The sequence below is a fragment of the Agelaius tricolor genome, unplaced genomic scaffold (assembly GCF_023055355.1).
Source record: "Agelaius tricolor isolate 1412-34295 unplaced genomic scaffold, bAgeTri1.0.p SCAF_79, whole genome shotgun sequence".
In the NCBI taxonomy this organism is placed as follows: domain Eukaryota; kingdom Metazoa; phylum Chordata; class Aves; order Passeriformes; family Icteridae; genus Agelaius; species Agelaius tricolor.
The window spans coordinates 909,415-936,916 of record NW_027269339.1 but is presented as its reverse complement, the minus strand read 5'-3'; the positions used below and the strand labels follow the sequence as shown (position 1 = coordinate 936,916).

The 27,502-nt window shown below is 36.3% G+C and overlaps 1 protein-coding gene across 1 annotated transcript in view; it reads right to left on the bottom strand.

Moving 5' to 3' along the window:
- The window catches only part of OCA2 (OCA2 melanosomal transmembrane protein), a 161,198-nt gene that overhangs the window by 112,244 nt on the left and 21,452 nt on the right, over nucleotides 1-27,502 (bottom strand). The window contains exons 2-8 of the mRNA XM_071418236.1: nucleotides 27,329-27,427; nucleotides 26,529-26,717; nucleotides 23,080-23,137; nucleotides 22,147-22,219; nucleotides 13,806-13,960; nucleotides 13,239-13,321; nucleotides 12,741-12,894 (exon numbers count right to left, since the gene is read on the bottom strand). Of these exons, the coding sequence (XP_071274337.1) occupies nucleotides 12,741-12,894; nucleotides 13,239-13,321; nucleotides 13,806-13,960; nucleotides 22,147-22,219; nucleotides 23,080-23,137; nucleotides 26,529-26,717; nucleotides 27,329-27,427 (811 nt within the window). The remainder of the gene's footprint in view (nucleotides 1-12,740; nucleotides 12,895-13,238; nucleotides 13,322-13,805; nucleotides 13,961-22,146; nucleotides 22,220-23,079; nucleotides 23,138-26,528; nucleotides 26,718-27,328; nucleotides 27,428-27,502) is intronic.

Below are 27,502 nucleotides of genomic sequence, written 5' to 3'. Positions count from 1 at the left end.
ACCACAGAGATGAGAAAGACAGGACTGGTGAGGAGGAAGATACAAGGCTTTTAGTGTATCAGTTTGTATGCTAGAGCTCCCCACCTCCCATTTCAACTGCAAACCTTAAAAACTCTTTGCAAAAAGGGCATCCACCATCACCTTTACTTTTGTCTGAATACCTAGCAGTGCTGACCCACTGCAACAGCAAAGGATAGGGCTCTTGCCTTTGTCAAAGGGACAGTAATACCAATACAAAGTGCTACTGAAAATAATGCAGTCCAGATTTCACTCTTTACAAAGCAGGATTCAGTTTAGAGCTCACTGTTATGGGACATTACAAGTCTAAGAGATTAGGCGATTGAAAAAAATAGGGAATGGATGTTTACAGTATTTTATATTAAAAAAATGGAAATACCCAAAGCTGCAACAGTGAAACAACAGTGTCAACAACATAGGTGTGTTGATAACAACCTCATAGAGTCAGTCAGAATAAGCAAAGCCTAGGAAAGGCTACTATAGCAATTTTGTTTCATAATTCTCTGTAGAAAGTTCATCTCATGATTGCCTGCTGTGTGATAAACACAATGTGCTGAATGCTGATTCTAGTAGTTTCCATACTCTTAATTCATGAGTTCATTTTAAAGTAAGACATTAAAGCTACCCAAATAATTTATGCCACAAGTCTTTTTGCTTGATATTAATTAACAATATACAGTTGCAGAACTATAATGCAAATTGGATTTAGAAAGCCTAGACCTTTCCCAGATTTAAATTTCTTTATCTATTTGGAATTTTTGCACTGAGTTCATCAAGCCATTTGGTAGACTGTAACAGCATCATTTTAAAAATTATTCTCAATTCTAAACCCTAAATCTTGTATGGTGTTCCAGGAGGCAAAAGAAAATATTTAGAAGCCATTTGAGTGACAACCTGGGTGCTATTTCAGAGCATATCTTTCCCAGCTGAAATCCAGGACACATGCATTTCTATAATGCATTTCTGAAGATATTTGGTAAATGATATATCATACCAAGCATTTTATTTCCAGAAGTCCTTTGTTTTAAGTCATAAATAGCAGTTGAAATATAAGTGTCAATGATTTTAATGTAAAGCTTCAAACAAAACCCATATTCATTTCTTATCCATTTTGTCTCCAGTGAAGCCTGTTTTATTGAACTTCTTATTTTACTGATAAATTAATTTACATTTGATAGAGTGGCAACACTGCTGCATTTCAACAAGTTATCATCAAACCTATATCCACATATGAGTTTTATGTATTTTTCACCTACCTTCAGAATAGCTGAGATCTTCCTTATAAAATCAACAGCCAAATCCCTCTTAAACTTTATAAAGTCTCTAGTTTATTTCTTTATTCTCAGGTGACAAAGAGGGAGAGAAATATAACTTACCCTAGGATAGCTTTTTTTTCTGACTTTATGTTTTGTATGTATTCCATTTTATGTTTTAATAAGGATTGATTTGGTTAAAATAAAACATCCTCAGCAGTGGAAGAGGTTTTTTTCCACTGTTTTTCCCAAAGATAATCAAGACACTATTAGCCTAAGTGCCTCTGAAAATGTGCTCCTCAGTCACATCCCTTGATGGAGTTATCTTATAATTTGGTGTCATGTATTTTACAAATTTTGGTGGTCTGTTTTCCTTGGACTATTCCAGTTGTTTTAGCAGGATACAGATGAAACTTCAGTCTTTCATGGCTACACATATTTGATTCACTCTTAAATGGATTCAAAAAACCCCACATTTTGGAAAATTAATGCAGAAGTCTAACACTAGCATCAAAAGCTGTAATCAAAAAAAGAAATTGCAGAAAAACAATGGTAATTTAGCTTTAAAATTTTGATAATTTTTCCTAACTGTCAAGTAACATGACTGAAAATATGGGCTTATGATAGAAAACAAGGGTAAAAAAAAGCCTTTAAATACTTTGAACTAACTCTGCCTTGCTGTAGATCCACTTCAAAGCTGAATGTCACCAAATTCTTAAACCATGGAAATTTTCTTTATTTCTGGCAAATTTTAAAATTTGGACACAACAAAGCAACAGACTAGAAATATAGGATATAGTCAGATACAAAGGAGTTCAGTGTGGAAGAAATTTTGTGATGCCAGACATATTTATTTGATTTTCCACACGCTTACCTCTGGTAAAGAGACTGACCAGTACCAGTTAGTGAAAGCATAGCAGCAGCATATCTCCCCTTCAGCTGGTGATGGCAGCTAATGTTTTAGCTGTCTTCACCCTCCTGCCCCCAGTTTGCTCCTGACAGCAGCTCTGCAGAAGCAGTTCTGCAGATCCTTCAGCCTTGGGGCACTGTGTCTAGCACATGGGAACCCCTCACAGGGGATGTGCTCAACACCTTGTGCAAAATGAATGATAACAGAAGATTAATTGCCTTAGAATTACCTAGGTAAGCAGTAGAAAGTAAACTCTGTAGGGATTTTAATGAGGCAAAAAGGAGCTGCTTCACATAGCTTAGAAAGTATGACCTGCTGGTGCAGTGTGCAGGGATAGGCTAAAGCAATTCTTGAGGTAAGCATGTAAGGTACACTGGTGAAAGATGATGTGCATCAAGAATCCCAAAGTGACTCAAAGCATCACAAAAATTTGTGACAGCAAGAACAGCTATTTATATCTTTGTCTGAAGATTAGGACTCTACCTATATGTATTCCATACATACAGGCATTAATCGTAAAATAACACTTTACACTAGGTTAAATATTTAGAAAATCTAATAATGAATCTCATTTTTATAAGTCAAAATATGCCAAAACTGCATCACTGTACATAAGTATGTCTTGCAAGGTAAAAAAAATCCGGGACCAAAAGTTTATTCATTTTAAGAAATCCATGGTGAATCAATAATATAGTACTGCCATTTGCATGAAATGTGTGACCAAGACCAGTTAAGAGAAATCTGAAGAAATCTGTGGATTTAGAAACACTATCATATCTTAGTACTAACATGCATTCTTATTCATTCTTTGCATAATAAATATTTATGCCTGTAACTGTGAAAATAATATTCCATATCTTTTCATATATATTCATATATATTCATATATATTCAATAAGCTCTTTTTAAAGACAAATACCCAACCTTAAATTGTTATTTTTAAATGGAAACACTAGACTCTGTAGCAAATTTTATAATTTCTGAACATCTACTCAACCCTGAGGAAAGAAAGCACCCATCTATGATATTCTGCTATAATAACTATTTCTGCCTAGATTGTGTGCCAAATTACTTGTTCTGATTTAATGTCAGTGGAGGAAGTCCTGGTAGAAACAACCCTGCCTTAGGGGAAGTCATGGAAGGCAACAGTTTGTCACTTTCTAATACAATGCTACTCAATATAAAACCTATACAAGATGATTATCTTAAATAGAAAGTGATTAAAAGTAATACTATATGGTCTCCAAGTAAATGCCTGTCTTAGTTCACTTTTATCCCTATGATATGTGTGCTGGTTTTTGCTGGGGTAGAGCTAGTTTTCTTCACAGGAGCTGGAAGAGGGCAGTGTTTTGGATATGTGTTGAACATAGGGTTGATAATGTAGAGGTGCTTTTGTCATTGTTGAGCAGGGCTTACACAGAGCCAAAGCCTTTTTTGCTTTTCCTACTGCCATGCTGATGAGCAGACTGTGGATGCGTGGGAGATCGTGAGCCAGGACAGCTGACCCCAACAGACCAAAGGGATATTTCAGAATATATGACATCATGATCAGTGTATAAAGAGGGGGGGAAGAAGGAAGAAGGAGGGGCATTTGGATTGGTGGTGTTTGCCTTCCCAAGTTCTGTATGATGGGGCCCTGCACTCCTGGAGATGGCTGAATGCCTTCCTGCCCTTGGGAAGAAGTGAAGTAATTCCTTGTTTTTCTTTGGTTGCATGCAGCTTCCATTTTCCTTATTAAACTGTCTTTATCACAATCCATGAGTTTTCTAGCTTTTGTCCTTTCAATTTTTTCTCTGATCCCTCTGGTGGGGGACTGAAGGAGCAGTTTCCTGGGGCTTGGATGCTGGCTGGGATTAAACTACAGCAGCACATTAACTAGAACAAGTTAAGAAATACAAGGTAAGGATATCTTACAATTCTTGTCTAGGATAGGCAGTCCTGAAATCCTGTGATTAAGTAACTGCATTAAGCTAACATCAATTTTTTCTATACCTAAAACAATGCAGAGAGAGAATCAGGGAGAGAGATAGAAAGAGATTTAAGAAATAAAATTATTTCCTGTGAATAAATTACCAGATTAATTAATTCCCCTCTCCTATATCAAAAATCTGTAGGCTGATTCTAGATTCTGCAGAGATATTTGTTACTCCAAAGCTCTGTCAAAGGCTTTGAATGAACAAGGTGCACAATTTACAACCTTTTCAGAGTCCATGAGTTTTCTTCCTCAGCTATATTACTGTTTGCTGTTTGTAGAGAAAACTGAATGACTGAAGCTTCATGCTGATATGGAGCATTGGATTAACTGGTTCAAAGAGATCCTTGAATGATGCAAACAAAAATATACCCTTGATGCATGAGATGAAACAAACTATTGAATTTTCATGCCTTAGAAACTTGAGGAAAATGTAAAGCTGGAGAAAAGAACATAGAACTAGAAAGGAAAAGGGGAAGTGTCATTTGTAGAGAAGATGGACAGAGGACCCAGAAGAGGGTGTAATTCTATGAGATGAGGGTTGAAATGACTGCTAAATTGAGTTTTGTCTTGAAATAACCTCTCAACTCGAATATTAATGTAAAGAGGGATAAAAAGGTAATATTTCTATCAGAAATAGCTAGCTAATATTTCTATCAGAATCATACAAAAGAGAGAAGTTTGCCATACCTATATCACTACAGTCATAAGTGGATGTTTTCCAGACTCAACATGTTGGAATTGGTTCTGATGTTAAGAAAATCCGTTTTATATATCTCCAGAAAACTCCAAAAGGTACTATCCAGTAACATCTGATAGCTTGATAGCCCCTCTGAGTCAAATTTTAAAAGCAAATCTGTACTTGGTATGAATTTTGGGATTTTGCCTTGTTACAGAAGTGGACAGACACAGAGAAATGAACAAACTCATGTTCTGTAAATCAGGGCCTTCAATCCAGTCATATTAATAGAAAGGTGAGCCCTGCAGAAAGAGAGGATAGTGATCATTTTTATGTGCCAAGGCACTCATTCCTGAAATATTTTAGCTACAAAAAACACGTTCTACATGACTTAAGTAAAGAGATCTGGTCATGAGCCAGTAAAGAACCTAGAAGAAAATAAACCAAAGTGCTTCTGTGGGGCAACATGATCAAAGTCTTTGTTTACCTACAGGCTGGCCTAGGAACAAGCTTTCAGTCTTGCAAGGGTCAATCTAGTTCTCCAGCACCTACCTCAGCAGGCTTTGCTGACTCCATCCACTCCAGGTACTTAGATAGCATTCCCAATGCACACCCTCATTCTTTGTGTCCTAAAGACACTTGTGAGGACTGAGAGATGCTCAATTCCATTTACAGTCTCTGAACACTTTCTGAAACTGAAGAAGATGCCACCATTTGTATTTTCCCAGTTGTCTCATTATCTCTATTCTTGAGACTAATAAGACTGGGAATTTCTAGTAAATAAATGACACGAACCAAATAATGAAATTTTACCCTTCCAGTCTGAATTTTTGTCAGCCCTCTTAAAATAGTAGGTTAATAAACCATACAGAAACACAGCCATGCACTATGAACAGTAGAGCAAGCTGCAGTACTTGCACTACCTTTACAGGGAACTTTCTGCTCTAGCTAGCAGTTCCTCTGGAGTGTCTTTCATCCCTAACATCTCCTGTCTTTTTTCACTGCACTTTTCTGCTCTGAATTTTTATCCTCTTTAAATCATGTCATCATATCTCACTTCAAGCCTGCCCCCTACACTTTCAGATTTTCTTTCACTTTTGCCTTTGCTCTTGCTGAAGGAAGACACCATTTGAGGCCCCAGAAAGAGCTGAGTGGTTCTCATCCCTGTTTGTGTGCATTAGAGGAGTTCTAACAACTTGTTAAAATTTTAAGACTTCATCGCTCTCTACCCTCTGGTTGCCGTAGGCAGGGTAGAAGCTGAACGGCAGCATTCAATTAAGCTAATTTAATGTTCTGTTCCCTCTCTCAAATAGAAAGGAAACACACCAATCCACAAAAAAATAGTATGCAAGGCAGGGCAAAACATTTGTATTTGCCAGTCTTTCACAAATTGAACAAAATACAGTTCAAAATTAGGTTTAAAAGGCACAGAAATTAGCAAACAGCCATTTGGAGATTAGTTTTTGCATCTAGTGTTGAAAATATGAGTGGTATTATTTCAAAAAATAGCATTCTGTGAAAAGAGAAGCCTGACAACACCTTTCAAAGCAGACAATCCTATCTAGTCCTTAGAATAGTGAGCAGCACCATCCAGTGGCAATTTTTTTCCTATTTCAGTCTTAATTAAAGACAGTTTACATGCTGCTGAAGTACCACAGCACCCAAAAGGAGTGTTTTCTTTAAAACACACATATTCAGAGCACAGCCAGACTTCTACAAAGATAGATCTAACAATTAGGCAGGCAATAGTCAGTGTAAAATCAATATTCATATTGGATTAATAATACAAAATTGTTATTATAACATTTCAAGCTGTGATCCAGCTGGGAATTTTGCTTGCTATTAAATTGCATTTTTGTTTTAATTTAAACCCATCCCTTCCTTGTGTTACAGAATTTTTCTTCCTTCAAGCTCTCTTCCCTTTGCTGTAGCTAGGGCAGGTAAAAATGGCTAGTTTATCTTACTGGTGCTGGCTCTGTCCTTTTATACCCTCCTTATTGTTGGCAGTGGCTCTACTCTAAACAAGCAATAGAGATCCTGGCACCTTGGGGGTACTGATAAAATCCTCCTCACAAGGAGCAACTTGCAATGCTCCTGCACAGCAACTTGAAAGTAATTCTGAGCTTCTCAAATGTACTGAGGTCAAAATACAGAGAGGTCACAGCCTCCTCCTCAATTAGGGAAAGGCATTTGGGAATTGTCTGTACTGCTTAATCGGTAGCTCAGTAGCAGGCTGTTCTCTCTGGAAGAATATATAGGGTACCACTTGTTGAATACTTTTCTCTGGGAAACAGGATAGATGGGTCTGTCCTGCATCTGGATCTCCTTGTTCAATCCAGGCATCCAGCATCTACCTCAGCAAGCTTTACTGCACACCCTCAGTTTATGTCCTAAAACCAGTTCTCGTGGGGATGGCAAGAGTGCCCTCATCAAAATGCACAGTTTCAGCTGGGGAGCTATGGAGGGAAATGGACTTTTGAATGGTAAAAGTGCTTTAGAGTTATGGGGACTCCAAACAAGATCCAAAACCATTTGTTGCCCAGGGCAGATGAGGTTAGACTGTTCCAGAGGAAGCTCAATTTCTATTTAAGGTAAGTTTTACTACTGGAGTTTATGTTTAGGTTTCATTACCCTGATTTAGGTTCTGTACAACCCTCAGAGTCCCAGTATCTAAAATTTCTGGGTTCTTTTACTCCTTACCACACCCAGACAGTGAGGCAGATAAGAGGAAACTTTTCTTCTTGCCCAGGGAGGAATGGCTTGGACTCTTATTAAGGAGAGTATAAGGTTTGTTCTGATAATCTGTCCCTAATTTTCTGGCAACCCTAAAGCACTGTTTTAATTCCTCTTCACAATTTTTTTTTAATCCTAAAACAAATAAAATCCATAGCAGCAGGAATATATTCTCTCTGACAAAAGGCGAGGGAGTGCATCAGCTACTATTTCCTTTTACACATGGTCTTCTCCAATAACTGCTATGGATTTTCTTCTGCTCTTTGCTACCAGTCTTTTGGGAGGACATATGTGGAGGTGGGAACATTCTAATCCACACTTTTCTCAGTCTGTATCTAAAGATAGATCAATACAAGAATGGGTGGGAAGTCAGAAGCCATGCTGACTAAGCTGATCACTTCTGTGATCAGTCACATTTTCTGTTACTTTCCTTATCAGAAAAAAATATCCCTTAAGATTAGCCTATTTCTATCACTTAATGTTATGCTTCATAATAGTCAAGGACTGTTTCTTCTCTTTTCCTATTCTCTCTCTAAAGCATAATTTTTTTGATAAAAAATCTGGACTGTGTGAGTGTACACTGCAGTAATAACCCCTTATTCCGGTTGTAAAAATGTTTCCTGCCAGTAAACACTGGTTCAACCAGCCTGAAATGACAGAAAAATGGTCAGACTAAAATCACATAAAATTTTAGTTCTCTGGAACTAATTTCTGCTTGTTATATGCTATTAAAAATCACTCTGATATGAGTTAAAGAAATTGAGCTTAGGGGATGTTTATTCATAATTTACGTTAGTTAATAATAAAAAAGTAATATGAGAGAAACTGACACATTCCATTTACCTTAAAGTAATTTAAATTGTGATTATAAGCCCATATTTCATGTTAGTAAGAAAATAAAGCTTTAAAGGCCAGATCTTGCACTTTCAAGTATTTGTGTTTTAAGAATACAGATATGTAAATGTCATTCAAGATGTCAGATCATTAAAATGCCACTTAAAAGATCCTGGCAAGATCTTTCTTAGTGCTAATTACAAGATAGGGTATGAAGATCAATAACATCATTTGTTTTAAGTCCTATGGAGACTCTCATAGAATTTCTGATACTTGCTTTTCTGCTATTTTTTATACACTTTTCTGCTATTTCATATGTTATTGGTATCTCTTATGTTTTCTTCAATTTTTTTAAATTAACTTTGTATAATAAATGTTATTTTGCCTTTTCTCCTGATTAAATGTAATGTTTTACAAAATAGCTTTTAAAAGGCAATTAACTTTCACATTTGCTTCTGCTCATTCAAGTATCATAAACAGCTAACACTGCATTTTAACACACAACACAAAACAAATATATTATTAGGGAAAAGTGTTGGACAAGGGCACACATTAATTCGTTTCAATTAATGAGCTCTATCCTTTAATAATTGATGTCTAGCATTCCTCCTTGCATATTTCTAATTAATGCAGCTTCAACATAGCTGCAAATATGCAGTTAATAATTACAAATAAGAGCTTTATAAATTAAAAACTTTTTTGCATACCAGCAAAACTTTAATATTTTAACAGATATTTTATGATATAGATGGGCGGATAGATTTCTCTTTAGTATAACCAGGGTATTATCCCATTTTGTCTAAACAAAAACAGGGACAAGATAACTGTATTTCTCTGATATCTAACAAATCTGTCTAACTTTTAGCTAACAATGAGATTTTATCTGCACTACTTTTCCTTGACCATGCCTTATGACCAGAAATGATACATCATTCAGTTAATGAGCTACAAGTAATCACTTTAGTCACATAGGAAAATGCTTTTCTGGAAGAAATTATGGAAATCAAACAAGGCAAAGGATGAAATAGTTTCAGCTGAAAGAAAAAGATGTTTGGAGCAGGGGTTTATAAAAATTAAATTTTCTATTTTTTTTTCAAGTTTACAGTCAAGAGAGTACATGCATTTTGAGGATCAAAAATAGAAAAAGCCTGTCTGAAAATGCATTGTAAACTGATTTAAGACAGCAACATCAGTGTAGAACTCTGTACATCCACCTTTTACACCAGATGTCTCTGTAGACCAATGTGAAAACATACTTGTAACCCATTTTAACCAGTGTTTCCACAGTAATCCTGAAGGGTCAGACAGAAGAGCTGAGATCAACAAAAGTAAACCTGCCACTCTTTCTTTTTCTTTCTTTCTTTCTTTCTTTCCTTTATTTCTTTTCTTCCTTTCTTTCTATTTTAACATTAAGTTTTTTAATTTCCTGTGTAGTTTATGCTTTCAAGAACAAAATTAAATACTTTGTGGTTTTCAACAAGTCTATAAAATGGTATAGATTAGATCAAAGCAGAAGCACTACAAGAAGCTGAATGTTTTTCTCCTTTGGGACAAGGAAAGGGAATAGGAGACTGAAATGCTAAGACGGAACAGATTGATATTTGAAGAAAATAATTTTCAAGAGAATTAACATCTAATGAAAGAACAGATGATTGCATAAAGGTAAAAAAAAAAAAAAGAAAATAGCTCATAAACTCCAAACAAAAAACTAAGACATGATCAAGGAAGTCAAAAGCAATATAAAAAATTTCAGAGGTAGAGTAGCAGAATTGTGAAGTAAGAGAATATTCATATTTGTGTTAAGCCTGAAACTAGAAATCACTGGAAATTAAAGAGGAAAATGGGCATCTTATTCTATGAGAAACATATTTGAATTATTGTATTGTATTATGAATACATAACATGGAATCAGTTTCAAAAGAAACAACACTGAAAATCAATGCCTGAAGAAATGAAGTTCAGCATGTTTTGTGAAGAATAGCATATCCTGAGACCTCCACTGACTAGGATGGGTGCTTAATTTAGACATTTGAGGCTAACATGGAGGAAAACAGCTGCTTCAAAGTTTGGAGAAGACAATTGTTTACAGCAAATGCACTTCAGTTTCCAGCTGGAACTTCTTACTTGACAATCTTCTCCCATCATCCTGTATCTGCAGGAAGCAGAAGCTCTTGCACAGTCCCTGGTGACTGAGGTAGCAAAGACCAAGAGGAGAAGGCAAGAAAAGATTAAAACATGAGTACAGTAAGAATGAGGAGGCTGTGGGCAAGATTTACCGTTCATGCTTGGGAAAAAAGGGCTGTGCTGGAGGAAATAGAGGCTCTTGTGATTTGTAACATATAAAATGCTTCCTTTTTCTTCATTTTTAAAGAAAATATAGCTCTAAAACTGGTTTGGATGTCCACTGAATTTGAAGCTGTATTGCAAATAATAATTAATAAAATACAGGAAAATAATAAAGACTGATAAAAGATGGGGAGCAGCAACACCAAAAGTTAAAATCTATCTCTTTAAAAAATTAAAGAGGTAGTTTCTGCAGTAACATTGATTTCTCCAACAGTGATAACAGCAGAAAGCAGGACTTCAGGCATTGAAGTTATAAATACTGAATATGATGAAAGCCAGTATTACATATTCCAACAATATTAGCATCCATTGCTTGCAAGAAATCCACAAGGGAACCATAGAACTTGAAAACAAAGTTTAGAATTTACTCTTGTTGTAGCATTTGTCATTTCTATAGATGCTATGGAGAAAATAACTGATATTATGATGCAATATGTAGCTTTCCACACTCTAAATTTCAAAAAAGTTTACTTATGAGAACCTATTTCTGCTTTTGAATTTGGAGAAATAATTTTTCAGCCAACAATAGAAATCTTTCCCTGATATTTTCACAGAAAAAATAATTTAATTAGTTGTTTTAAGTCTTTTTCCTAAAAGTAACAGGAAAACTAATGCTTTCTTTGGCTCTGTTTTTTAGTTTCAAGTCTTCATTTCCTTTTCCACATTAATTTTTCCAAAGCAGATTTTCAGGATGCAAACACAAAACCCCCTGTCGCTTATATTTAAAACCTGATGTTTTTGCAATTGCTGAAAGGTTGCATAGTAGGGGTTGTGGGTTTAGGGGTGGGGAATTTTGTTTGGTTCAGCTTTTTTGAAAAAATAAGTTGCATTTAAAAGTATTAAGACTATTTTGGGGCTGTTCTGCATGCCTACACATACTTACAGAAAAATCTAATCCAATCCCCCTCTACATTTAATAGAATGTCTCTTTGTTCATTTACAATGTACACAGAGGCGTTTTTAGGTTTAGAAAGAAATAATTATTGCTGAACAACATAATCTAAATGTCTAAAGCATCTGCTGTGTTGTGTGCATCCATTATTGGTATTTGATTAGGTGAAGTCTTACAGCCTCACTATTTCAATGGGGAACAGGGTGAAAAGCTCAAAATATGCAATGGGTGTGGAAGGAAAATGAGCATGCTGGACATATGTACTGCAGAGTACCTTGTAGATTTGATTTCATTCATTTCTTAGTTTCATACTAATGTAAATCAGGCCTGATTCAACTCAGAGAATTGACAGTGTGGAGGCTCATATGAATTAAAAATAATTTTTTTAAAAAGTGTTCCTCCCCATTTGCAATTCATTTTAAGATAACAGTAAGTATTTTCATTTCAAAGAATTCAGTTGGAGTCCTGTGTTATTTATGATATGTTTTCCATTCTTAGTGTGATGCAATGCATTTTTATTTGATTTAGTACCTCAAGGTTTTGTAATGTTGCTGCAATATATGTTAAAAGTTCCCTGTCCCTTGACTTCATATTAATTCAAGCTCAATTTCCTCTTCAAATAATACAGTTAAAGAATGCCTAAAAGGCACTTATTAAAATATATGTTCATTTTAACCTGTTGAAAGTACATTAAGTTCATAATTTGATGTACCTTAGAGAATGTAAATAACAATATGTTTTTTTTATTTTATCTCATAAAATACTTCAATACTTAAAAACAAATTTTCCACACCTTTTGCAATTCTTACCTATTTTTACTCTCACAACAAAACTGTAATTCTGTTGAAATATTAGAAAACTTATAGAGCCTAATAGAAAAACATGCAAGATCACTGTAACAATAAAAGAACTTGGCAGAATCACTTCCAATACAGAACAATTTCCCCACATGTATCTCATTCATATCATTAGCAACACTGATGGTGCATGAAGAAGTTATATACACATTTTAAAATTATATCAAAGCCCAAGACTGAAAATTCTTCTTGCGCTCCACTTACAGCTTAGGAAAAAAATAAAATCCAAGTACAAAACTGACTTACTTCCAATATGATCAGCACGTAGACACCTACTAAGATGATGGATGCTACTGTTACTTGTGCCTCTATATTTGCATGAAGGTACTGATGCTTCATGGAGAGAGGAACACTTCCAGACTCCTGAAGGAAAGCTTGAATGTTTATAAAGATGGTGCCTCTGGTGAAAGAAAAAGATGTCTCGTTTATTCCTGGAATGAAATACCTTTTGTTTTATTTGTGCATTATTTTATATTGAGTACATATTAATATATTTGTTATAGCTTTACAAAAGCAAGCAACTCATGAAAAATATCTTCAAACAAACTCTATCCTTCTAAAAAGTATTGTTTAGAAATTAACTCAAGAACAAACCAGTCTTGTAAATACTTTCAAAGACCAACAAGAAGTCATCCTTTCCTGCATTTCTCAAACATGCAGTGATAATTATTTTTAAAATAATATCTTAGTCAAGTCTATGGAAACTGCTCCTTAAATGCATCATTTTTCAGTCTCTTAGCCAACCTGTTTGGTATCTGAAAGGTTCTAGTAGTGAAGATCTGCTGATTTCTTCTTGAACTTAAGGGTAGAGACCAGTTGTATACCACCTGCAAGAGAGTCATATTCAGCAATATTAGCAGAAGTCAGTGATAGTGATTTGTCTTTGATAGAGGGTTTTATTCCTATTTTTCTCTCTTCTGACAATTTTTGTGGTTTTTTGTGGGTCAGGAATAAAATCAGCCTAAATCAGTTCTCCCTGATTAGGTTTGTTATGGGTGCTCAGGTTTAATCAAACTAAATCATCCTCATACTCAATCAACGAAGTGAGGGACACCTCCAGGATGTCCTCCAGAGGGAAGATGCCAAAACACATTTTGCACTGAATATAGAGAACAAAATTTTGATGCAGGAAGCCCAGAGAAGCCTTATTAAGGCAAAAGAAAATGCAACTTTAATTACAGTAAGTTTTCTAATGCTGAAAGTGAAACACTTTGAAGCAAGAAGCATGACCATTTAATCCACACAGTGGGGATGGAAATAAATTATAAAACACATCTCAGAAAAAGTGAAAGAGAATTTAAAGACTATCACCTGCTGCTGGTGCCTCCTCCTTGATCCTGTGTCTTCACTCTGGCTGATTTGTACAACAATGTATTCCTCTGTTTGCTCATCAACTTGTGCCCCAAATGGGCCTCCTATGTCTAACTTCAACAGAGCAGAATCATGAAAGTCAGTCAGATTCATAGCTGTTAATAAAGTTGTTAAGGTGCAAATTCCCAGTAAAAAGAGTATAGGCTGTGCAGGCTGTACAATTTCCAGGAAAAAAAAATTAGTCAATTTATATTGAAAAAATACATTCTGCAGCTAAATTTCAGAAATTTTGAAAATAACAAAACCGATTCCAAGTGGTACTGGAATCACCAAGTGGTACTGTTTTGACCAAGTTTCCTAATAAAACAAGAGTTAAAAGTTCAGAACAAATATCTTCCCTAGTGACTTTTGGCTTTTACCTGATGTATCAAAGATTCAAAATAGCATACAGAAATACACAGAGAGACAGAGGAGTAAGGCTCTTTAAGTACTGGTACTAATGAAAGGCTACACCATTAGCTCAGAAATTTAAACATCACAAAACTTGTACTGGTAAAAACAATGTAGAAACTTCAGAGGATTTTGCCTGATTATTTGCTTTTAGGTCAAAGTTTTGCTCACAATGTTACAAATACTTGAAAGATATTTTCAGCATCCTTTCAGCTGAAGTACTCACAGACTCTATTGCACTCAGCTCCCTCATCTGCTGCTTTTTTCTTGAGATATCTCACATAAGATATGATCAAACTACATTCCTAGTCTAGTATAATTGAAAGATCAGCCAGCCATGATCCACAAATCCATTGGAAGTCTGGTTCTATTAGTTCCAATACATCTAGGTCTTTTAAAACCTAGATTTGTAATAGTCCACTTCTGGCATGGTTGAAAAAAGCATCCCTGTGGCTTGGTGGGTGGGGAAGGGAGGGAAGGAGGAAACCCGAGCTTTTAAACTCTCCACAGTTTGTTTGTTACTGTAATGGAGCAATATTGTAATTGTTTTGCTCCTGTCTGTGACAGGTAGAAAGCTAAGGCATAAGCAACAAAACAAAAAAAAAAGCTAACAAACAAAAATAACTCCTCAGTTTTACACACACATATTCCATTGAAATCATGAGACTTAATCACATGCTTGAACATCTTATGGTTTTAACATCTAATATTTTATTGAGCATACTACAAAGAGAGAGTAAAATGTACCAGATCATATACCCACCAAAACAATTTTCCCAAAAAGATGCTTTATAGCCCTCAAAACTAAGAGACTTTGACAGGAAAAGAAAAAACTCAGGATAGTTAGAGGGCAGTGCTGTGCTCTGTCCTGCTTCCAGTGACCCCCAGGGAAGATCATCCATGTTAAGTCAGTGTCTAATGGGGAAAGATTTGGGAGATTATGAGGTCCTTTGGGATCTAGAAAAGAGTAATCTCTCATAGTAAGCAAAAAAAAACCCTAGGTCTGGTACCAGGTGGGCAGCCAATGCATTCAAAGTAAATAAATGCCACCCTGCTTGGCAAGGCAAGCTGAGCAAACACCACCAGTGACATTCACATGCCATTAATTAAAGAATTAAGCTCCCAAGCATCTCTTTGCTTAAAGGAATCACACAGGAAAGGATAAAAAAATTATCTCACATGTAACAAATCAGGAGACAAGTCCAGTCTGAAGAATTTACACTCACAATCCTTAGCAAACACAAACAGAAATGACAACAGTTCTCTTGTGTTTCTGAAAGTTTTAAATAAAATTTGGCATGACAGTTTTTCTGTGTCACTAGTTGATATATAATAGGAGTTGATATATAATAGGAGTCTCAATAGGACCTATATCCATACATTTAACTAGAGACATTAGTTAAACCTTCTAGAAGGTCTGCTCACCTGAAGTCATTAACCCTACAATTTGGGACAACTTTTAATAGTCAGTTTTTCACTAGGCATGTAGCCAGTTATGTCTTAAAAAGCTTCAGGTGCATATAATTATGGAAGCTTCCTTTTAAGCAATACTTTTAAAATAAATCCTGTAATTACCTAGATGACACATTCAGGAGCTATTAGAAAGGATGTCTAAAATTAAACCTTATTTTCAAGAAGAGTGGCTCCTTTCTTTTTTTCCTCTACAGATAAGGATACTTTTTCCATTCCATTCTGTGCACTTATAAAACCATTATAAAGAGCCATAGGAAAAAAAAGGGAGAGGGGTTCTCCTTTGATTGCAAGTGCAACAGAACAGCATTTACCAGTCTGCATTGAGGCTCTTAAAACCCATCAGAGTTATCTTTTTCCAAACAATATTTAGGGACTCTGTCATAATTCCATTGTTACACTGCAGCAGATCACAGCCTTTATGAAAGGTGGAATCATAATAAACCAGAAGAAAACTTCAGACATGCTTACATGAAAAAAATATGATTTTTTAATCAAGTTGAACTTCAGAATATTTTTGTTCTGCCTTACCTTGTTTTTATATTTCCTTTAAATTGCCAGAATGTGATCTCCTCTGAATTTTAATCATTCAGATATGGACAACTTTTGGGAAAACTCTCTTTTTACTTCTAATATTCCTTTTTATTCTGCAATTTAAGTATGCTTTTCCTTTCCTGAACTTTTCTTTTGTAATGTGTCCTCCACTGTGCCCCTTTAAAGCAAAAATCTCCCTGGGGAGATTTACAGACAGAGCTGATATTTTTTATTTCACTTCAGCTAAACTGCTTCATTTTGATATAGTTCTATTCTTGAAATCACATTATTGCTGTGAATTAGCCCGTCAAGGGATTTGGGTTTATGTTTGCTCTGTGAAGCATTACACTGTGGCTGTCTGTATTTACACCTGGCACCAGAGCAGGTCTGCTGCTCCCAGCTGAACCAAGAGCTGTGTTTCCTGATCCTGGTTTTCCAAAGAGGTTTTGAGGAGTGTGTGACAGTCACCTCATGTTACTTTATTTTTATGTGGCTTATATAGACAACATGATGGAATAGGATGCAGTGGCTGAACATTTAAACTGGTATTCATTCACCACAGGTCCTGCTTCTGTACTTTGGACATCTGCATCTGATGGTTGCTTCCCTAAAATCAGTGATGAAAGGGTGCTTGTAAGATGGAATTCATGGCTTGATTTTGGACTACCACATGAAGATCAGAATAACTGCTCATGAGGAACATCCATTCTCTCTATTAACTGTAAAGAGAGCCTAGGATGACTAACTCAGGAGTAGCTGAGTCAGTCCCCAAAATACCAAGCCCCTGCTCTACCCTCCATCATGTAATTACTTCCAAGTGTACAGGGGCAGGCAAAAAGCTCTGTTTGACAGAGATTCTCTGTTATATTTGCACACAGATGGCTGACTTTATTCTTTCTTTAATATCTATTTGTATATCCTATTCTGCATACTGTAGAATAGACCTTGAGAATGCTATGTCTATGGATTACTTTTCAAGTTTCTGAGGTAGTTATACACCATTTATCCTGATTTATGACCAGGTCACTTATGCTAGTTTCTCTAGGATAACACCATTTTAAAGAAGGCCATTTCCCTGGATCCATTTTTGCATTGTCCTTAACTGGTGTTATTTTCTGCATTGGTATTTGTGCTTTTCTTTTTTTCATTTCCTATCCCTGCTCTTATCTCTGGTGAGGATTTTTCTACATCATCCCTTCATAACGTAACAAGTTAAACCACACACTTCTCTGTCCCTATTGGCTTCCCCATCTGATGAATGCTCTAAGAACTTTTTATTTTCCTCCTTTTTTGAGTGTGAGCTATCCAGATCCATTATTGTCTACAGTGGATACATCCTTTCTCTCTGCTCCATCAGTTTGAGAAGTTCTGTAACAAACCAATTTCTACAGCATTTTATCAATTGTGTCTTGAGATTCTGTTTCTTAGCTGCCTCTGCACGTGGTCCTGGTCTTCATCCATCTATTTAACAGCTTGAACATTGCCTGCAGGCCTAAATGCTTTGTACGTTTCCAACAACATCAAAAACAGAAACAACTTTTAAATGCTTTCTGCAAGGAAAAATTATGGAGGAGAGTCCCCCAGCAGAGAACTAGAGTTATAAAATAAGAAAATATTCAGAGGAGGAAAAGAATTAAAGGGATTAGAGAGGTTTTGTAATTAATTACATTAATTTTTGCTCCCTGGAGAAGAACCTTCAAGGAAGCTGAAAATTCTGCTAAAATATAGCTATATTCTTTGCCTTCTTCCTATATATACAATCCTTCTTCCTATATATACACCTCTAGCACAGGAGTGGGAAATGTTGTTTTCCGAGTCACTAATGGTCATGGCATGATTGCAAGTTTTCTAGTGACCTTCCCTTGCTCCAACAGTCGCACCAATAACACAAATTCATTAAGAAATCATTCAAACTCATACAACCTCAGCAAGGAATTCGATAATAAGGAGTCTTAAGTCCATTTGTCCTAGAGATTCCTCATCCATATGTGGAATTGTTCTAAATAGTTCCACTGAATCCAAAGAAAAGAGAAATCTAGCCTATGATTTAAAATTCAACAGATTTTTACTATTGAGATACATCTTCTACTTTCTAAATTTGAGACCTTATTCCTGGACTGGAAGTGATAAAATCTCTCATGGAGAGAATGGAAATACATCTATGAAAATGGCCCCTGTCTAGTCAGTTTGATATCTCTGGTTTTGTCTGATTTGGAATAAGCAGATACACATTCAGATGTGACTTCAGGTTATATACTTTTATTGAGTTTTATTTTGAACATAAAGAGCAAGTGAGTAAGAAATCCTCAATGCTAGGTGCTGTGAAAATATATAATTTTCAAAATGTCATCCTTTGTTCAAAAAATTTAACTGGGGAGATAACAAATACCTAAACAATCAGATAATCAGATCAGGACTGAAAGACTTTAAAACATATTTACAAAAATGCAACATCCTTGGCCAGACTCAGGAATAATTTACAGCCCACTCTCCAGGTAATTTCTGACAATCAGTCCAAAAAAGCAAAATGAAATTGCTTTGCTCACACTGATCTAACCTTTCCTCACCTATAACATGACTGGGTGCAAGTACAAATGTTGAGAGGAAGAAAAGGTTGTTACTGAGGGAGAGAATAAAGCTAGAAACTCACACTTCAGTGAGGTAGGTGTGAGATCCATTGCACAGAAATGAGCTGAAGACTTAACCATTTTTTGAAAACTGAAATATTTCTACTATTGAGAAGTGTAGGCATAGCTATAACTGTGTGAGATACAGTTAAAGAAAGAAGGCACTGCATCAGGGAGACAGACATTTCTCTAAATTACAGTGAAATAGCATACAGTTTGCATAATTCCTTAAAAGCATGATGACTCTCAATTACTTTTTAATTTCATAAAACCTAGTTCAAGTCAAAAAGTGAGTGTCTAGTTCTGGTCCAGTTGTCCATTCCCTATTGCTGGACAAAAGCTTAAAATTTGCTTAGATTAGGGCAGTAGTTTTTAGAAACAAAATAATGAACACAAAGTATATTTAATACTTCAGAAAAATTTTCAAGTCTGAAAATGTATGTAAGTTGTGAAGAATATTTCTTATTCACTCTTTGATCACCCAGTTAATGGAGAGACACTTCCTGAAGGTTTGAATGGCCAAAGAGTTAAGAAAAAATAAGAATGTTCATGTCTTAGAATAGGTACATGTAATTAAACAAAGAAATGCTGAAATTTATTCAGACTCTGCATCTCTTCTTCTATCATCTTAATAACTAAAAATGTTCTCCCCTTAACATACAGCCTTTGAACAAAAGATCTGAAAATGCTTCACACATTTTACATCAACAGTGACATTGAATCTCGCTTCCTGCAGAAAGGGTCCTCAAGTCAGGCTCCAGTATAAACTTCCTTCTTTCTGGTATTATAGAGTTGACTGTTAGAATTTAAAAACTAATAAATCCCAAGAATTTATGTTCAAAGAAAGATATTACCAATATTTTGAAAAGCTATACTAAAATCATTGAATTTGTGCCTGGTGCCGATGCAGAAATCAGTATTAAAAAAAAAAAAAACAAACAAACCAACCACACACAAAATTACAGACTCAGAAAACTTCTATTAATTCACAGGGGGCAAGATGTTGTTTCCAGAATCTGCAGCCAGCACACCTCTGTGTTACATGCCAGATTTGTACCCATGGGGATGGACAAAGCCATGGGAGATACGTGTGTGCTAATAATAAAGAAGGTAATGAGAAGAAAAACTGCTAGAGTAAAACCAAACCAGAGATACAGGTATAGCAACACAAACAGAGATCTCATTGGAAAAGCAGGTCACCTCCACACCAGCTAATGAAGGCCTCTCCCAGCACCAGAGAAGGAAAGTCCTGCCCCTAAGCAAACCTGAGATTTCATGGGCATGGCAGAAAAAACAAAAAAATCCAGGTGACACTAGGATGACAAAGGACATGAAGTCCAAAAGTAATCACTCAATTTGTTTTTTAAAACTATTTCACACTTTGTTTTGTCTTTGAGTGTATGGAGATACATTGCATATGTGAGCAGACACTCACAACAGTGTACTTGGGCATTTCTGGAAATAAACAACTGTGAGGAAGGAGCTCAAAAAAAAAAAAAGTGGTTAGTACCTATTCAATACTTCTAAACAGCTTTTGAAGCAGAAGCAAGAGGTAACGTGTGCTCATTTGCAATTTTGGCATCGTATGAGCTAAGATACTTATTTTCCACCCAAAGTCTCAGATTATAACCTCCAAGGGCTTTGTGGCAAGGACTGCTGCAGCACACCTGCAAACCTACCATTAAAATCTTGTGGTCATTCAGAGAGTAGCCCATAGTGTCCATTGGGAGTACTGCAATCTGTCAGCCAGCATAAATTGCATCTTCAGCACTGCTGGCTGAATGGTCAACATTACCTAGGCCTAGCCAAGAAGGGGAATCCTTTCTTCACTATGCAATAAAGGGGAAGACAAGCACACTAACTTACTACTGGGCAAATGGAGACTGACAGTGACAGTAGGAGGACATTCAGGGTGGCTGGTGCCTTTTACAAAATTCTTTTAGAAAGGCAATCTTTCTCCTTGACTCTTCTGCTTGAATTACTATATCATCTTGAAAAAGAAGCTTGTCTTTCCTGGATTGCTTGCCTTTCACTTTTCCCCAGCTCAGTGACATCAGACAGCAGACAGAATATCTAGTTTTCAAGATACATTACACAAACTAAAACGCTCTAGCTTTGGGTTTGTTAAGTAAGAAATGGAAATGCTAGATTCTGTCTGACAGCTATTTGTCTCAAAGTGTCCTGACATGATAGGTAAAATGCAAAATACAGGAACATCTGTTTGTCTAAAATCCCAGTCCCAAATGCAGTTCCCTGAAACAAAGGGAATATTTGGTTGCAGAGCTAATTTGTACAATGCAACAGCTATGGGTCCAACCCAAATCTGAAAAGGGAGGAAATCTCCAATTTATGCTATGACAGTTGACTAAAACTTGAGCTTAAAGACCCTCTTTGAATTCATTCTCTTTTGGCAGATAAGGCTGTGACAGCCATGGTGCTGTTCAACACTACACCCCCATAGGAACTTTCAACAACAGTTTCAAGAAGGACCAAAAACACTGATGTGAACAGGAGGTTACAGCTGAAGTTGTCATTTGTCCCACTAAAAGTCCATCTGCTTCCTTCCAAAAAGCAGTCTCAACTCTTAATTATAAACTGCCCTAAAGCACTAACATTTTCTTCCTTATTTATCCTACTAATTAGTGCATTATATAGTGTCATTATTGGTGACAGTGAGAATGCTAATAATTAAATCTATTTAAAATGGGCTCTCCCTGCCCAAAGCTATGGAGCTGACCAGTTATACAGAAGAACAGAGCATCTCAAAAATAAAAACCTACTGCACCTTTTCAAAACAAGGGACCTTGCAGGAACTTGTGAAATGTATCTATAGGTGCATCTTCTCTTAACACTAGTGAAATAAGAGCCAAGAAGATTTCTATCAGACTGATTTAACTAGAAATATAGTGGGAAGAATAAATGTAACTAATTTGCAAAAGTTTTTGTTTGTTTACTAACTGAATGTTCAAGCCTCAAAGACTTTTCACATTCAGATCTGTATTGACCTATGATGACTAATTTTTATTTGGGGTTGTTCTATTGCTTCTTCTTCTTCTAAACAGTTGCTTGGCCCCAGACAGGTGCCATTCAGTACAACTTGGAGAAGGAGTACTTGGGCCAGCGTCAAGGGCAAGTCCAAATGCAGCCAAGGCTCTGAGATCACCCTGTCCTCTCAGGGTGCAAGACAGAAAATACACACCCTTTCAACTGCTTTATCAATGAAACATCAGATCCCTTTTTTTCCAATGAAAGAAGGATACAGAAGCTTTCCAGAGGTGATACAGCCAACATCTGCCAGGGCGTACCTTGATCTGGATAAATGCCAAATAAAATCTAGGGCAAGGATAAAGAATAAACATTCATTAGTAACAAAAAAACTGCCAAAGACCTGCTAAACTTATCTCAAGTACTTTAAAAAGACACTGCATATTCAGTTGTGAGATTGTTTCAGTATTTTTAAGTATAATTCCACCACAGTTGAAAAGCATCTCTGGGATACTTAACAAGGGTAAGTAGTTCTCCAGTTAATTTACAGTCAAAGTCCCATATTTATGCACTTTCTCAAAATGTCTCCTAGGTCAACCTTCAGGATCTGTCTAGAAAGCATCACCCATACCTGAGGAAATGCAGAGTGTCATCTATTTTCTTCCTGGCACAGAAGCCCTGCTACCCCAAAAAGGAATTCCTCACAGCCACTAAAAAAATAAACTCCAGCTTTTTAAAATTTTTCTCTAGACTTTCATTTGAAGATTTTGCTGAATTTGAAGATTTTGCTAAGGGAGGCAGCACTTTGGCCACCTGAAGGAGATGCCAATCTCCCCATCAACTTCTGCCTTTGACACTGTGAAGTGCTGTCATTGCTACAGCATCCTCCCAAGCACAGCTTTCCCTGTGAGCATTCCTCAGGTGTCAGGATCAAAAGATCCATCCTGAATTCAAAAAGCATCCTTAAGGGACCTACAAATTTGGGCTTAAGCTGCTTCTCCCTCCAAATCAACTGCTTACCCAACCACATTGTCCTGAGAGGTGACAAGTGCACCAAATACTACTATGACTAGGCATGAAGCCCTGTACAGTATTGTCAGTTTTTGCCTCAAGACATTTTCTGTGTACTAAGAGAAAATATCATAGCTCATTTTGAACTAATTCTAAAGAAATGGGGGCCAGGGGAAGACTAAAAATTCAATACTTACAGAGCAGACAACTACGAAGATAAAGAGACCTGAAACTTTCAGGAATTTTAGACAGCATCTGAAACACAAGGAAACACATATTTACTATCTGGCTAGTTTAAGAACAACCTTTCCTATTCTCTTAACAGCTCTGACATTTCAGAAACACCATGGTAAGCACTTATGGGTGATAGTACATTACATCAGAGTGCAGACACCACAAAGCAAGGTCAGCAAGGGTTTAGGAAGCCTTGGTGACCATCAGGGCTCCTGCACCAGCTCTGCTCACAGATGGATCTCAGTGCACAAGAAGGAGGATTTGCCCCTTGGAAAATCTAAGGGAAGGCTGCAGAATGAGCTGGTGCTGGATCCTGGAACTACTTGTCCACTACTGCTGCTGGCCCCTGGGAGACCCTAATCCCCCTCAGGTGATTCTTGTCTCTCCCAGAGAGGCAAAGGAGCATTGCTATCACAGGGAGGTGGCATGGTTGTGCTGAAAACACAGGTTGTTGCATAGACAGATGGTGTCATGAGAGACTTCCTCAAAACTGGACTTATAATACACACCCTGAAAAGTATTAGGAAATGCAGTTTGAAGACAAGAACAAGATTTAAGAATCTTCTGGGTTTAGCAGTATCTTTTAAAACCACATATACTTCATGAGTATAAATCTACTAACAAAACTGATTTTTTTTTTTTCCCCATGGCATGCCTGTGCCCATTGAAGGAATGCCTTGTTCTGGAAATGAGATGCCACAAAATATTCTGAATTGTTCACGCTTACTACTGAGTGGGTTAGGCAAGAATAACTCTAAATTAAAATGTGGATATTGAAGATGCATGGTCTTGAGAAAGAAATCTTAAGATTTAACATTTTAAATTACTATTTTTTAATCTTACTAAAAAGACAACTAAAAATTTTCTGACTGCCCATCAATATGTTATACTGATGCCATAATTTACAGAAGCCTTTATGTAGGTTTGACCTCGTTACATATTTTCATTTTGAAAGCATCAATATTCTTATTCCATTTGGTTTTCTGACAGAATGACAAATGCAGGACTTGATTTAAACCTGATGACAAGCAAGAAGGAAAACATTTCAAGTTACCAGGATAATTAGCTGAAAAACAAAGAGTGCAATAAAAAGCTTCATTGACATATACTACAGGACAAAATATTAAAGCAGAATAGTCTGAAGAATGTTAGAAATAATTTTTAATCACAGTGGAAATAATTCCCTAAATCAATTCATTGACAAAAAGCAACAGAAATTACTGGAGACCCATTTTTCAAAAACATTGTTTTCCAAAGTTTCCCCCCTCTCTAGAATTGTCCAAACAGCAGCTAATAAAAACCAGCAGCTAATAAAAATGTCTTGTCACAAACTGGTACAAAGGGGCTAAAGTCCCCTATTTAATACAAGTGGTAACAACTTTAGCCAAACTTTGCACAGCATGAAAATCTAGGGAAGGAGGAAGAGGAGAAGGAAGCCAGTTAGGTGGTTTCTTCTAGAAATTCCAAGTAGTCCTGATCTACTGATGGTAGAGAGAGGAAGAAAGTGATACAGACGTGAAAAGAAAGGAATGATGACACAAGCCATTTATAAGCACTTCATCACTGATAATGTCTTTTGGTATTATGTGATTTATGGAAAATAGTGACAGTTTAGTCATAGATTCTCTATCCTGCTGGTCAATTCTGTCCATCTTTACATTACAGTTTCCTTCTGGAATTTTGAAATTTATTAGGTTATGAATTAATAAATTTTAATCCAGACTAGTTTAATTTTTATGTACTTTTTTTTTGCACTTTGGACTTACAATTTATGATAAAAAGTTATTATTAAAAACCTTTTGATTTTAAGACACAAGTGAAATAAAATATTAATTATTTATGAATTAATAACCAGTTGTTTGTAAATAACAGAAACTCATCCAAAGGAGCTGGCAAGATGTAATAAAAACAAGGTTTTGGAAATGGTTTTAATAAATACAGCATTTAGAAGGGTCTTTTCCTCCTGTCTGTTTGTTTTCATGACATTTTGTATTAGGGAAGCAGAATTTTTAACAGCTTACATTTGAGACATGATCAGCTTTGGACTCACCCGTGGTTCACAATCTGTCTCTTCCTACAGTGCTAATCTGGTACAGTGATGCAAGTACAAGCCCCGTGCCAAATCCTATGCTGATATATGCCTCCAGTACAATCCTATCTGACTTCAGTTGGAAATGCATGGAGTATAAATCTATGAAGAATTTCACCCTCTCTTCTAAGCCAAATGATTTTTGATCTGATCTGCATATGGTGTTGGGCAGTTTAGCATCATTTGTTATCTCAGCAGTGCTGTGCTAATTTACAACAGCCAAGGAGCTGATCCCATATGTACAGCTTGCACTATAGCAGTGAAAATATTTCAAGGGAGCTTCCGCCAGAAAAACTTGCTCCTCTCCAGATTATAAACCTATGCTGTACTGGAAACAATGGATTTCACACTCCCAATTGATACCTTTGTTCCATCAAACACCAGGGAAATCTACCACAAATGTGAAGAAAAACACCTGCCAAATTTCTTCGCATGTGCTCACATTGCACTAATTGCAGTCATTGGAATTCTCCTGCTCCATTTGTTCAGCAGCAAAGTGGGAGAGCACAAAACCATATGCACAATGAGAAGAAAACAATTGTGAAGTGATGAGCTAAAACAACATACAGATTGGGAAAAGACAGAAAAGACACACTGACATTCTGCTGGAAAGGTGCAGCAAATCAACAAGGAGATGCAGACCTGCAGTGCTGGGCTCCATGAAAACCCTGCAGAGCTACCTACAGACACCAAAACAAACTAGAAAAAGCACTGAACCTCTAGAGGGGGCAGAGGGAATTAGTATACAAGATTAAAGGCTCTGCTAGTTAAGCCCCCAGCAAAAATATCCCAAGAAAATCTGAAGTCATGCTCTTATCATATTGCTATCTTTTAATATATTAACAGGTTCAATTTCCTCCAGCCATAGCCCTAAATGACTACTTTGGGGTAAAGAATGAAATATATTAATGTTGTCCAAGATGGAAAAATGCTCAGTTATATTTTGCTTTGTGCATATGTGAAAAGCTACTGTAATGACTACAGAAGAACTTTTACACACATATTTAAATTAAAGTGAAGCAACAAAACACTGAAGAAAAAAATGCTGTGGAATCAACCACAGGTCTTTTAAAAAATGGTTTCAGAGAAATATTAAAAGTAGTATAGAAGGTATTTAATTACAAATTTAAAATAGGTAAATGATTGATTCTTCTTAGAAGGGGCTATTGATCATTATGGAGACTCCATAATCAGTTTCAAACTAGATACAGTCTAAATATGGAATCCTATTATATTAATTTACATAAAATAATTTTCTAGATACCTATGCATAAAAACAAATACATGCAGAAATTTAAAAAAAAATAATGTTTGAATTCAGACCTCATCTTTGATAAATTGAACTTGACATGAAGGCTGTCCAAGATTTCATATTTCTCAGAAGAAGCAGATCTGGGAAAACTTGTCATTTCACTTTCCAGTTGAAACCTTTGCTCAAATTCTGCAGAGCTGTTGTCCCATGAATCATCATCTGTGGTAAAATCTGGATTATGAAGAGCCATACACTGCAACCTGTCACACATTTTCAGTAAACATAATAAAACAAAACAGTGTTTTATTTCAACAGGTAGTAGATGCAACTGACCTTGCAGAACCTTACGTTCACTCTGAGAGATATTTATGGAAAAATTCATAGAAAAATATTTATTCAGTACAGACCAAGGTTCCCTTGGTGACACAGCTGAGAAGTCTGGGGAGCAAGAGCAAAGACCCCATGACATTTAGATGCACCTGAGAGTACAAGTTCTCTGACACACCAGGCAGATTATTTCAGGATGTATTTGGTGTGCAAGCTCCATCGTGAGGACCTTCCCTATAGTTCTGCTGTGTCTTTCAGTGCACTTATGTAACAGCCCATGGAGGAAATAAGAGCACAGAACCTACAGGTGTCTATGCTTAGGGCTCTCTAATGACCCTGACCTCACACCTTACATCCTTCCCTTCCCTTTTTTCAGCCCCTTCTCTGCTACCAAGGTCCTCCAGAGTAATTCTCTGCTTACAGTCCCAGCTATTCCCTTTATTTCCCAGCAGGTTTGGTGTTAGGATATAAGAAAGAACCACATGCAACTAAATAGAAGATAACTTAGGAAAAAAATATTTTGAGAAAAATGAAAGTAACTCACCCACTTTCCTCTGAGGAAACCTTCAGTAGTGGCGTCTTCTCTGTAAAAACAGTGTTTTTTGACCTTGAGCTGAATAATTTTGAAAAATTGAAGTGATATCTTTGAAGGGAGAAAAAAAAACCAGAATAGTAAGTCTGCAGCAAAATGATTCACTAAAGATCTACAGAATATTTT